We start from the raw sequence: 14973 nt of genomic DNA on the forward strand, positions 1-14973 counted from the left end.
TGGCCTTTTGGAATCTCAGACTATAGACTCAATACCAGTTGTCCCCAAAAAGTGGCTCGGGAGCAACATGTAGCTCCCCAAACCCAGTGGCCTCAATATAGGTGCTGATTTTTGAATTTCCAGCTTGGAGGCAAGTTTTAGTTGCATAAAAAACAGGTGTACTTCCAAACAGAGCCTCCTGTAGGCTGCTGGTCAACATAGGGGCTACCAAATAATCACAGCCCTTATTTGTTACCCCCAGGTAGATTTGCCATGCTTGTGTTGCTCCCCAACTGTTTTCATATATGAATGTGGCTCACAGGAAAAAAGGTTGGGGACCCCTGCTCTATAGTAATACTGTACAACTTTCGGGAAACTGCTCATTAGGTAGGCACCGGAAATTACATATTGGGACAGATAATGTAAAAATAGGGGTGTGTGACAGTGACAGAAAAGCAGAATAAAAACATAAATCCTATTAAAGAGAGTGTTTTGTACCTTTTCTAGTTCAGCTGTATTGTTTTGAATTATGTTGGTGCTTTATAAATATGTGCTAATAATAATAATGCTGGCAAATGTGTAACATGGCAATATGCAATGTATGGTTTTTAAAAGCAGGTCTTCTTTAAATATACTAAGGGGCAGATTTATCAAAATATTTACAGTTTAAAGCTTAATACTTAAAAACTCTCCCACGTTCAATTTATTCCTATGGGATTTCTAAAAGCTTATCTAGGGTAAAAATTCTCAAATTCTTTTTTCGTTTTTGTTCATAGTAGTATTAATCTAAGCAAATCCTCACAACAGGCTAGAAAGGTCCCTCCATCTGCTCTTAAGAACAGATGAAGTCAAAATGCCCTTAACTGCCACTGTCACTGCTTGCCAAAGCAAAGTACAAAAGGTGCTCTGTATATGGTTGAGACCAAAATGTTGCTGCGGAGAACAGAGCCATATACATCTAGAGGCAGTCATCCAGTTTTCTTCCTCTTATCCTCAGTTTAATGGGGGTCAGGTAGAAATGGTGAAATATTTTACACTAAATATGTCTTTTTGGTAGGAAGGAACCAGTCTTTTCTTGGTTGACAGAGAACAATTGCCAATATTGTGGCAACATCATGATATCAGGAGATGAGAAAAGAGGGAGAAACTTGGCCTAGGTTACAGAACTTTCTGTCTTTGTCTTAAATGTTGTAACAATTCTGACTGAAAAGCTAACATCTTGGAGCAGTGAACTCTAACTGGTGTTTTGACAACTGATATAAAAAAACATTGAAACAACCATTCCCACTTTTTGTAATAGATTTTTAAAAGTACATTTTTTATTGCCTTAAAGAAATCCAGTCTAGTTCCTTCAGACAGCTTTTAATCTCACCTTCCGAGCCACTTGGCTTAGTGGATTGGAGCAATAAACTTTATCGAACCTTTTATAGGTTTAAAATGAACCTATTAAATATTCTCAGTAGATAGGAGGTATAGGGGCAAGGGTGTCATCCTTTTCCAGTAGGGAGTTTTTTTTTAACAATTCCCCATTAGGGAACAGGTTTGACCCCAGTCCTAGTGACTCCATGAGAGAGCATGAATCAATGATTTGCTCACGTGGTCAGAAAGTAGAAGAGGGGTTAGTAAGTATCCTGGGAGAGAAGGAGAAGTCATTAGTTTGGGGTGAACCCTGTAACATAGGGATCACAAGTCAAAAACACAAGAGGCATTAATTAGTAACACAGTGAGAGAATATGGTTTTAAAAAGGCACCTAGCACTATGAGCACATAAATGGGAGCAGTTGCATAGCCAGAACAGTTTGCCTCTGTTTTACCACCAAATGTATGGGTATGGGTCCAGGGGATCTGTATGTATATCTTTATTTATAAAGCGCTACTTATGTACGCAGCGCTGTACAGTAGAATACATTAATACAAACAGGGGGGTATTAAGATAATAGATAAATACAAAGTATTACAATAAGCACAAATAAATAATAGATACAGTTTCAATAAGATAAGCGTCAAAGACACAAGAGGATGGAGGTCCCTTCCCAGTTAGAGGTTACAATCTATATAGGATATCAGGGAGATATAGTGTAACCCATTGGAGATTGGTCCCTGCAAGCTCATGTATTTAGAAATAACCTCAAAAAAGCTGAGTTTATAACTTATGGTCCTACATGGACCTACATGGACACAGTGGCTGAAGCATAAACAATAGCTTTCTCCATCCTGTTGGCAGATGTGTTTCTACCTAAGCAACAGTTACTAAAAGAAATCTCACAGTTGCCCACAAGAGGGTAGCAAAGTAATGTAAATGAGGAAAAGCAGATACAAGCAGGAACATTTTTGGTAAAAACTTTAGTCTTTAGTTTGCTACGTTTTGCCAAATAACTTTGAAAATCGAAACATTATGAAATGGCTGATTTTATTGCAATCCCAAAATAACTGATACGTTCATAAAATGTTAGCTTGGGTAGTGTAGAGAGTGGCACGTATGGCAGCTACTTTTTAGTGACAATATTGTTAGCCCATCTATTAGTGCTCTCCAACTAGAGCTTTTATATTTTAATTATTTTATTAATAAATAACATTACAAGATGTGTCTCTATAGAGCAAACCAGGGCAGTATGGTTCCTATAAGCTTTTGAGTGAGTATTCAGCATTATTTATGCTTCGTTTTGCTGACATTTAGGTTTGGGGGAAGCAGTGTATACTTTACCCTGGTAATTTATGGCTGTATGAGATAAAATAAATTAATATGCTTGAGTAGTCATGAGCAAATAATTTGCAAAACTACTGAAAAATGTGCCAAACGGAAAATTTTGTCAATAATCATTTTTACACACTTTTATATGCGTTTTATACACTTTGAATTAGCAAGGTGAATATCTCCTAAATGCTTTCGCTAATGTATATAGATTGCAAAAGTGCTTCTTTTGGCACAGAAGAGCCATATATAAATGTTATTACAAAGGCGAGCCACCGCTTTAACATGAAAACTACATTTCTGCACTGTGATCCTTTCATGCATTATTTTCTCTTTTTTGGCACACTTTAACTGAAATTAAGGTGCTAGGTGTGAGTGAGACATATGTCATTTTAATACATTGTATTACAGGTATTGGATCTGTTATCAGAAATCCTGTTATTCAGAAAGTTCTGAATTATGGGAATGCTATCTCCCACAGACTCCATTACAAACAAATAAAATATAATTAGAAATAATTAGTCCTTATTGGAGGCAAAACAATGTTATTGGGTTAAGGTATGGTGATCCAAATTATGGAGAGATCCCTTATCAGGAAAATACCAGGCATTCTGGATAACAGGTCCTATACCTGTAACACACAATGGGCCTCTGTATTTTACCCTGTTACCTACACATAACACATTAAAAACTGAAGGGTTAGAGGGAGCATTTTGCATTGTGTTTTTGATAAACGGATACCTGCTATGAAGAATATTTGTTTTTTTTTTAAAGAATATTTGTTTCTTTTTTGGTTTTTTTTAAAGGTAATGTAAGAATATTTGAAATTCCAGTGGGAGCACGTCATTTGCTGATTCAAGAAACCGGTGCCTCCATACACAATCTTGGTAAGAATCTTGGTTATAGGTGCAGGAAAAGGTGATGTACTGTGTTAGCCAGTCAAAAATGTTTACAGGGTAACCCTTTTGAAATAAAAAATAACAAAAGTGTTATAAAGGTGATACCTGTATTGGCTAACTAAGATAACCATAGCAAGCTTTCAGAACATTTTAGTTCCTTTTTCAAGTTGATTGCCCTGCTGATCAGCTTGAAAAAGGAACTAAAATGTTCTGAAAGCTTACTATGGTTATCTTAGTTAGCCAATAAAGGTATCACCTTTATACCACATAAGCGTTATAGGGAAATATCCCTAATTTGCACATTCACTGCATGCATTTTAGACATGTGTTTGATGACCATATGATAATTATTTGATACTGTTCAACTTGTTCTCTACAAAACAAATATAAGGTATTTGCAGTACACTTAAAGACAGGCTAATAGCAATAAACCCAACAGTCTGTTCCAAATTGCCTGCTCCTGACAGGATACCAGTGAAGTGGTACCAAGGCTTTGATGAGAAAGCAACCGAATCCCTCTGCACAATGCTTAACTAGTGCCCACTCTCTCTCTATGACTTTGTCTCATTTTTTGGTTTGGTAAATTACTTATCCCCCACTAATTTATTGCCCAATAATCCTGATTATGCATAGGATGGCCCTACTCCACTTTCAAAAGCCCACTAGTTGGTATACATTAATAAGACGCTCACCTTGATTACATTTACCTACAAAGCTTTGCAGAAACCAAACTAATTCAGAAGATGGAATTTGTTACATAAAGTTAGTCTAAATCATCTCATCTCATCTCATCTAAGAAACTCTAAAACTGGAATGTGACAATTTTGTGCTAGTAACATAAGCAACACGTGGACTGTTCCCTTCCCTATGTTCCTTCTTGGCCTTCTGTACCCATTTCTTTTTGTTGAATTAAGTAGGACATAGGACAGTAGGCTTGCAGTAGATGTAAACAACTTAGATTTACCAAAGCCTTTAATACAGGGATGTGTAAAAGACTGCTTTTTAAACTTAGGTCTGTTGGTCTTGGTAATGCTTTTAGCATAAGGATAAAAAGCTGGCAAAAAGATCATATACAGAGGGAGGTTGTTAATGGTATATTCTCTCCCTGGAGTAGGGTTCTTACTATGGTGTCACTCTATTGGTTGTCTGTATTGGGTCCGCTTTTATTTAATTTGTTCATTAATGACTTGGGTGTGGGCACTGTAAGCAATGTATTGGTGTTTGCAAATGACACAAAGCTATGTAGGCCAATTAATTATTTCCAGGACGTGTTACCTTTGCAGCAGGGTGTGAAAATACTGGCAACCTGGGCAGCTAAGTGTGAGATGAAATTCAGTGTTGCTAAAAATATGAAAATCACTTATACCTTAATGGGACCAGGGCTGTGGAGTTGGAATCAGGGTGGGAGTTAGTGGTACCAAAACTGGGGTAGTTGGAGTCGGAAACAATTTCGGGTACCTGGAGTCCTAGTTGGTAGTACCATAAACTGAGAAGTCAGAGACACAGTTGGAGTGGAAGGATTTATGTACAGCCTGAACAGGACTAAGGCAAATTCTTGATGGACAACAATCTGGGGGTACTTGTGAATATTAAAATTAGCTGTAGCAAGCTACTGTATGCCAGTATGCCAGTCAGCAGCAGGAAGGGAGGAGAGGAATTATTTCCCTTTTACAAAGCACCAGCAAGGCCCTATCTGGAATATGCAGCACAGTTTTGGTCTTCTGTGCTCAAACGAGATATTATTGATAAGCAGAGGGATAAGGGAGCATTTTAGTGTGACATAATGATTCTACTGGCAAGGATACCATGATTCCTAGTAGTAGATCACCTAACTAGTCATTTGTATGCTTCTAGTTTTTTTAAAATAATAAACTCTGCTTCCAAGCAAAATTTGTTAAAGAGCCACAGACAACACTGAACCCCCTGATAAACCTATCACTGCATCTTCAAAATGTATGAATAAATACATATTTTATATGCTGAAATCCAGCTGCAAGACAGTGCTTCTTTTCTGCATCATTTGAAATCCAGGCGGGGGAAGATGGACTAAAACACTGATGTTACAAATTGTAACAACTTCTCCACAGCTTACAGACAGCATGCAGGAACTACATAACCCACAATGCATTGCACTGTGATGTTCCTTTATTGACATCACATGTGCAGGGAATTGTGGGATTTGGAGGAGGCAGGTATTCAAAGTAGTCAGCCAGATCAGCAGGAGAACAGGGGGCGGCACTTAGGTAACTGTTCCAAACCATATTATTACATTAAAAATAATGAAAAGGCTGCATATTTTTAAAATAATGTATATATAATATGTCTTTGGGTGGCGTTCCTCTTTAAATACAGGATTAAATACAGTATTAAATGCTATAATATTTTTACATTTTGTGTCTATATTTTTGTCTAGCTATCAAAAACCAAGCATCAGGGAAATTCATCCTGAATGATGAAAATGTCACCCTGCCAGACTCTAAAATATTTGTTAACATGGGAATTGAATGGGAATATCAAAATGACGATAACCGTGAAACAGTTCAGACCATGGGACCTCTTCATAATCCAATCACCATACTTGTAAGTATAAATTGTTTTTTAAAGAGTATGCTAGACCTGGGAAATGTACATATTACCACCTTTTTCACTTTGTTTAAATCCTTTGAGGGGGTGAGTTGCTGCTTGGAAATGGGGACTGTCATGCAGAAATCGCCTCATAGGCCATTGCCCTACACAGAATTTGGCAGGAAAAAAAACTGCTAGCGATGTTACACTGATGTTGTAATAAAGAAAAGCCCCGCACTAAAACTGCTAGTGATGTAACACTGATATTGTAATAAAGAAAAGCCCCGCACTAAAACTGCTAGTGATATAACGCTGATATTGTAATAAAGAAAAGCCCCGCACTAAAACTGCTAGTGATATAACGCTGATATTGTGATAAAGAAAAGCCCCGCACTAAAACTGCTAGTGATGTAACACTGATATTGTGATAAAGAAAAGCCTGCACTAAAACTGCTAGTGATGTAACACTGATATTGTGATAAAGAAAAGCCCGCACTAAAACTGCTAGTGATATAACGCTGATATTGTGATAAAGAAAAGCCCGCACTAAAACTGCTAGTGATATAACGCTGATATTGTAATAAAGAAAAGCCCCGCACTAAAACTGCTAGTGATATAACGCTGATATTGTAATAAAGAAAAGCCCCGCACTAAAACTGCTAGTGATGTAAAACCCAACCTGATAATTGTGATAAAGAAAAGCCCGCACTAAAACTGCTAGTGATATAACGCTGATATTGTGATAAAGAAAAGCCCGCACTAAAACTGCTAGTGATGTAACACTGATATTGTGATAAAGAAAAGCCCCGCACTAAAACTGCTAGTGATGTAACACTGATATTGTAATAAAGAAAAGCCCCGCACTAAAACTGCTAGTGATGTAACACTGATATTGTGATAAAGAAAAGCCCCGCACTAAAACTGCTAGTGATTTAACGCTGATATTGTGATAAAGAAAAGCCCGCACTAAAACTGCTAGTGATGTAACACTGATATTGTGATAAAGAAAAGCCCCGCACTAAAACTGCTAGTGATGTAACACTGATATTGTAATAAAGAAAAGCCCCGCACTAAAACTGCTAGTGATGTAACACTGATATTGTGATAAAGAAAAGCCCCGCACTAAAACTGCTAGTGATGTAACACTGATATTGTAATAAAGAAAAGCCCTGCACTAAAACTGCTAGTGATATAACGCTGATATTGTAATAAAGAAAAGCCCCGCACTAAAACTGCTAGTGATGTAACACTGATATTGTAATAAAGAAAAGCCCGCACTAAAACTGCTAGTGATGTAACACTGATATTGTGATAAAGAAAAGCCCGCACTAAAACTGCTAGTGATGTAACACTGATATTGTGATAAAGAAAAGCCCGCACTAAAACTGCTAGTGATGTAACACTGATATAGTAATAAAGAAAAGCCCTGCACTAAAACTGCTAGTGATATAACGCTGATATTGTAATAAAGAAAAGCCCCGCACTAAAACTGCTAGTGATGTAACACTGATATTGTAATAAAGAAAAGCCCCGCACTAAAACTGCTAGTGATGTAACACTGATATTGTAATAAAGAAAAGCCCGCACTAAAACTGCTAGTGATGTAACACTGATATTGTAATAAAGAAAAGCCCCGCACTAAAACTGCTAGTGATGTAACACTGATATTGTAATAAAGAAAAGCCCCGCACTAAAACTGCTAGTGATGTAACACTGATATTGTGATAAAGAAAAGCCCGCACTAAAACTGCTAGTGATATAACGCTGATATTGTGATAAAGAAAAGCCCGCACTAAAACTGCTAGTGATGTAACACTGATATTGTGATAAAGAAAAGCCCCGCACTAAAACTGCTAGTGATGTAACACTGATATTGTAATAAAGAAAAGCCCCGCACTAAAACTGCTAGTGATGTAACACTGATATTGTGATAAAGAAAAGCCCCGCACTAAAACTGCTAGTGATTTAACGCTGATATTGTGATAAAGAAAAGCCCGCACTAAAACTGCTAGTGATGTAACACTGATATTGTAATAAAGAAAAGCCCCGCACTAAAACTGCTAGTGATGTAACACTGATATTGTGATAAAGAAAAGCCCCGCACTAAAACTGCTAGTGATGTAACACTGATATTGTAATAAAGAAAAGCCCCGCACTAAAACTGCTAGTGATGTAACACTGATATTGTAATAAAGAAAAGCCCCGCACTAAAACTGCTAGTGATGTAACACTGATATTGTAATAAAGAAAAGCCCCGCACTAAAACTGCTAGTGATGTAACACTGATATTGTAATAAAGAAAAGCCCGCACTAAAACTGCTAGTGATGTAACACTGATATTGTAATAAAGAAAAGCCCGCACTAAAACTGCTAGTGATGTAACACTGATATTGGTGATGTAACACTGATATTGTAATAAAGAAAAGCCCTGCACTAAAACTGCTAGTGATATAACGCTGATATTGTAATAAAGAAAAGCCCCGCACTAAAACTGCTAGTGATGTAACACTGATATTGTAATAAAGAAAAGCCCGCACTAAAACTGCTAGTGATGTAACACTGATATTGTGATAAAGAAAAGCCCGCACTAAAACTGCTAGTGATGTAACACTGATATTGTGATAAAGAAAAGCCCGCACTAAAACTGCTAGTGATATAACGCTGATATTGTGATAAAGAAAAGCCCGCACTAAAACTGCTAGTGATGTAACACTGATATTGTGATAAAGAAAAGCCCGCACTAAAACTGCTAGTGATGTAACACTGATATTGTAATAAAGAAAAGCCCCGCACTAAAACTGCTAGTGATATAACGCTGATATTGTAATAAAGAAAAGCCCCGCACTAAAACTGCTAGTGATATAACACTGATATTGTAATAAAGAAAAGCCCCGCACTAAAACTGCTAGTGATATAACGCTGATATTGTAATAAAGAAAAGCCCCGCACTAAAACTGCTAGTGATATAACGCTGATATTGTAATAAAGAAAAGCCCCGCACTAAAACTGCTAGTGATGTAACACTGATATTGTGATAAAGAAAAGCCTGCACTAAAACTGCTAGTGATGTAACACTGATATTGTGATAAAGAAAAGCCCGCACTAAAACTGCTAGTGATATAACACTGATATTGTGATAAAGAAAAGCCCGCACTAAAACTGCTAGTGATGTAACACTGATATTGTAATAAAGAAAAGCCCCGCAGTAAAACTGCTAGTGATATAACGCTGATATTGTAATAAAGAAAAGCCCGCACTAAAACTGCTAGTGATGTAACACTGATATTGTAATAAAGAAAAGCCCGCACTAAAACTGCTAGTGATATAACACTGATATTGTAATAAAGAAAAGCCCCGCACTAAAACTGCTAGTGATGTAACACTGATATTGTAATAAAGAAAAGCCCCGCACTAAAACTGCTAGTGATGTAACACTGATATTGTAATAAAGAAAAGCCCGCACTAAAACTGCTAGTGATGTAACACTGATATTGTAATAAAGAAAAGCCCTGCACTAAAACTGCTAGTGATGTAACGCTGACATCACTAAAGGGGTATTATGTCACTATGCACATTCCACCAATTTAGGCTTTTAAATGTGGTGGGTTGTTACACTATTTACCTTGAGAAAGGTTGGGGCCTAAACAAAACATGAATTCTGTTAATAAATGCTGTATAATATTGTTCACCATATAAAAACAGGGATTTCCTTCCCTGTCAGTCTGTCAGTCTGCCTGTCAATCTAATCTGTTTCTAACAGACTGCACCCTGTCTACAGTAAATGTGAATGACTGTGTTCTGAATTGGCAATATAATCTGTGTTTCAATTATGTATTATCTTTATTTATGGTATGTCGATTTGTATTATAGAAAGATCCCTTAATTGGAAAACCTCAGGTCCCAAACATTGTGGATAATATATCCTTGACCTAAATAATGGATTCTTGACCAGCAGTTTGTACATTTGGATACTTCAGAAGCACTAATATCATATATAAATAAGCTCTTTTGTGGCAAAGGAGGCTGTGATGCCAGGTCTTGTAGGGCATTATGGTCCATTTTGCGTTGTATAACTGCCTTTGTTTTTAGTTTTTGAAGATACAGGTATGGGATCTGATATCTGGAAACCTGTTAGCCATCTCTCATAGACGTCTCTCATAGACTCCATTTTAATCCAATAACTATTTTAATAAATGGTTCCCTTTTCTTTGTAATAAAATCATTGTACTCGATAAATCCTACTGGGTTTATTTAATGTTTAAATGATTTTTTTTTATACTTTGTATGGAGATCCAAATTACAGCAAAACTTCATATCCAGAAAACCCCAAACCCTGAGCATTCTGGATAACAGATCCCATAGTTGTCCTGGTTTATATGTATAAATGTATTTATAAGTATGTGTAACAAAGGGGGTGAACCTTTATTAATATTAATAATTTGTATTAATTGACATTAATGACAAATATTAATAAATATGCAGGATCAATGATTAAGCCTTCTGATAAACTGTTAGTGAGCAATAACTTACACACACACAAGTAATAATAGAATCAAATAGATTTACTTATCTTAGTATGATTATAGTTACAAGTATAGCCAGTTCTGTATCAATTCAGCACAATCGGGGAGCCCCACAACCTTTGGTGCAAGACCTTCAGGTTCCCGATAACCAAGCGATGATCCAAATGTCCCGGCACTCATTCAGGAGTCCTAGGCGAAGCTACTGACACATGGTGGAGGCTCCCTTTTATACCAGAGGTCTTTGCAAACCCCAAACACCAAGTGCTGACTTATTGTGCAATATTGTGTACAAACTTTTGTCATGAACAAAACCTAACTAGACAATTTACTAATTTGTAGAAAGCCTTATTTGTTTCTCAAATAAGTTGTACATAAAGTGTATTATCTATATATGCTGTCTGTTTGTTTATTCCAAGGATATTTGCTGGGTAACAATACCTGTGTTTACTGTTTACCCAGCAATATACATAGAACAAAGACATTGTACCTTGAACACTGGACAATAGATGTCCCAAAATCTGCTGCTTTACTTGACTCAAACCTAAGATTTGATTCATATGTCAAAGAAGATGTATATATTGTAAATCATTATAAAATCAAAATAAAATCCACCGTGCTACAGTATGTCTCTGGCATAACTGCCACTTAAAACTCTGTTTCACATTTCAGTTCCTAGTGTATTTTTATTTTTTGCTCTCAGTGCATACCCTGCACAATCTTAAGTCATTCAAATATGGCAGCAGTTTTCTTTAAAGACAGGATTTCATATATTAAACTTCAGTAACATACTTTTTACTCCTAGGTAATTCCTCGTGGACATTCCAAAATTTCATTGAGTTATAAATATATGATACATGAAGATTCCTTCAATGTAGATAACAACAACGTTGTGGAAGATGTGGTTGTGACATATGAATGGACTTTGAAAAAATGGTCGCATTGTTCCAAACCATGTGGAGGAGGTAAATTAGTATCATATTGATACACTATGAAACTGTACCTGAACCATTTAAGGAACAGATCAGCGTGAAAATGAAAGTGGGTAAAATAGATAGACTGCGCAAAATAAAAAATGTTTTACTATAGTTAGTAAATGTAATCTATAAAGGTTGGAGATGTCTAACATAATAAACAGTACACTACTTCTTCCATTAGCTCTCTAAGCTGTCAGCAGTTAGTAACCAATCAGTGACATGAGGGGGGACCATATGGGACATGTTAGTTTGCTTTTGAATCATGCTTACAAACTAACTGAACTGTTATGTCCCACATGGCCCCCCTAAAGTCACTGACTAACTAAGTGGTTAGAGAGCTGAAAGCAGGAAGTAGTGTTCTGGCTATTATGTAAGATATCTGCCCACTCCAGTTTTTATATATTACACTTTTACCTAACTATATTAGAAATATTTTTAATTTTGCGCTATCTATTTTACCCAGTTTCATTTTCATGCTGAACTGTTCCTTTAACTTTAGTCTTTTCCACATTGGATTTCATTATTACCAATCCATTCAATCTGACAATATAAAGCCTCCTTTGCTGTAAGAAATACTCAATATACCAACTTGTTAATAGGTCAACAACATAAAAAAATGAAAGTTAGACATTTGCAATGGCAAGACCATTATTTCCATAGTCCTAGTACTTTAAAATGTATTTCTCATAAGAAGATTGTTTTGCCTGCAGTTTCCTTATATGGCCTAGTATCTGGACAAATAATCTCCCTTTAAAGGAGTAATAAATTGCCCAAATTTCATTTTAAATATTAGTGCCCCTGTACCATACTTTTTTGTACCATGCCAGAAGCACTCGCCAAGACAGCCCCTTGTCTTCTGAACTCTTAAATCAGAGATGTGCAGTAAGGTTGCCGGCTACCATGTCAGTCAAGTTAGGGCAGTATTTGATGCAAGGAAAGACATTAAAGGAGAAATTTGCTGAGCACTGCTCTGGATATAGTGGTATAAACACGGAATCAGAGTGCTGCAGCGTGTTTATCATTTAGATATAGTGGTATGTTCCACATACTTTCATACACGTATACAAATACTTTCATATAACAAGAAGCCATTGAGTGATTGCCAGTGTGGAAAGGCAGAAGAGAAGGAGCTAGTAAATTGGATAAATCTTGCAGAAGCATAAATTATTGATAATAGCAGTGAAGATCAGATAGTAAGGAGTTGCAGTAGTCTAGATATGATACATAGTTCTTTTTTGAGGCCTGAATGAATTCCAGCATAATTTATGTGGCCATCTATAGTTTAAAGGGAGAATAGAGGCTTTGAGACATAAGTCCCCATACCCCCCCCCCCCCCCCACACACACACACACAGGTATTTATGTTCCTTAGCAGAATGGGAAGAATTCTCTCCTTCCTGACCATCTGAAACAGTTAGGTATCAGTTAGGCAGGTTTCATTTAGAAAAAAAAGCCTGCACTATATAGATGTATATCTTACCTTTGGGCAGGGAGGTACGGTTCAAAGACACCTTTGTTGTGGAAAATGCAAACATTGCTCTTTGAATTTGGTCTGAGATGTCCCATTACAACAACTGCAGGAGGAATGGTGTTATTTATGGCATTACTTGTCCCTGCAACAGGCCCAGACTGGCAATCTGTAGGGGCTGCTGTAAGATGCCATAAACACTATGTATTGGGCCTGTGGGGGGCTGTTTGGGCCTCTGTGTACTTCTCGGGCCTATTCTGAATCCCAGTCCAGGCCTGCCCTGCAATTTGGTGTAAGTGGGCCACATAGGGGATGTCTGTAGTTAACACAAGAATTGCAAAAATGCGCTTTATGCTGCCCACTTCAATACAGCACATTTGGGCAGTGAAGTTTGTATTTAGGTTGTTAGTTTGCAGAAGATACAATGTGGTTTCTTTGGGGGGGGGCAAACACAGCTTTGTTTAATTACATGTTACATGAGTTATGTATAGGGCTGGAATGACTGATGAAGTTATCATTCCAGGTTTCACATATTGTGGCCCTTTACGACAGAAGTGAGAATTTCTTATTACATGCATTTGAACTGGTTACCCCTGAGACTATTTTTAGATTTTTAAGCTCTATAATATTGTTTTTAAGGTCATCAGTTCACAAAATATGGCTGTAGAAGAAAATCTGACCACAAAATGGTTCACAAAAACTTTTGTGACTCTATCCAAAAACTGAAACCAATTAGAAGAGTATGCAATCTTCAGGAATGTTCCCAGCCACTGTAAGTATGTGCATTCTTCATTTATATTTTACTAGTCTTACTATAGTTCTTTCTTCAAATGGCACCTCATTTAGCAGGACATTTTGGTACATTGGTGCTGGTACTTTTCCAGGCTAAAACACAAACTTGTCTCCTTTTGGTGACTGTCTCCTGCATCATCATTTTTTCACACAGTTATTATATTATAATTTCTATTATCATTTATTCACAACCATTTATAATAAACAGGGATCTTACAACAATGTAAACTTACAGTGTCTGCAATGTTTTTGTGTTCTAGCTGGATTAGCGGAGAATGGGAACCTTGCACCGTGACATGTGGCAAATCAGGTTATCAGTTCCGGACAGTGAAGTGTATTCAGCCATTGAATGACAACAAAAACCGATCTGTTCATAACAAATACTGCAGTGATGACCGACCAGAGGCCAAAAGACCTTGTAATCGTCAACCTTGTCCTGCTCAGTGGAGAATTGGGCCTTGGTCTCAAGTATGTATAGCAATCTAATTTTGCTTCTTTATGCCACCATGAAGTGGTTACAAGATAAAGCATGGTGTTATAGGGAGAGGTACAGTGGCTTGCAAAAGTATTCGGCCCCCTTGAACTTTTCCACATTTTGTCACATTACAGCCACAAACATGAATCAATTTTATTGGAATTCCACGTGAAAGACCAATACAAAGTGGTGTACACGTGAGAAGTGGAACGAAAATCATACGTGATTCCAAACATTTTTTACAAATAAATAACTGCAAAGTGGGGTGTGTGTAATTATTCAGCCCCCTTTGGTCTGAGTGCAGTCAGTTGCCCATAGACATTGCCTGATGAGTGCTAATGACTAAATAGAGTGCACCTGTGTGTAATCTAATGTCAGTACAAATACAGCTGCTCTGTGACGGCCTCAGAGGTTGTCTAAGAGAATATCACTCTGAACACACCATCCCCACTGTCAATTATGGTGGTGGCAGAATCATGCTCTGGGGGTGCTTCTCTTCAGCAGGGACAGGGAAGCTGGTCAGAGTTGATGGGAAGATGGATGGAGCCAAATAAAGGGCAATCTTGGAAGAAAACCTCTTGGAGTCTGCAAAAGACTTGAGACTGGG

General features: G+C 37.2%; 1 protein-coding gene across 1 annotated transcript in view; it reads left to right on the top strand.

Annotated features, from left to right (window-relative positions):
* adamts2 (ADAM metallopeptidase with thrombospondin type 1 motif 2) overlaps positions 1-14973 on the top strand; it is a 151444-nt gene that overhangs the window by 104769 nt on the left and 31702 nt on the right. Inside the window, exons 15-19 of the mRNA XM_012959749.3 lie at positions 3478-3558; positions 5984-6150; positions 11461-11620; positions 13739-13871; positions 14152-14359. Coding sequence (XP_012815203.2) covers positions 3478-3558; positions 5984-6150; positions 11461-11620; positions 13739-13871; positions 14152-14359 — 749 coding nt within the window. The remainder of the gene's footprint in view (positions 1-3477; positions 3559-5983; positions 6151-11460; positions 11621-13738; positions 13872-14151; positions 14360-14973) is intronic.

This window comes from Xenopus tropicalis, chromosome 3, assembly GCF_000004195.4.
Source record: "Xenopus tropicalis strain Nigerian chromosome 3, UCB_Xtro_10.0, whole genome shotgun sequence".
Taxonomy (NCBI): domain Eukaryota; kingdom Metazoa; phylum Chordata; class Amphibia; order Anura; family Pipidae; genus Xenopus; species Xenopus tropicalis.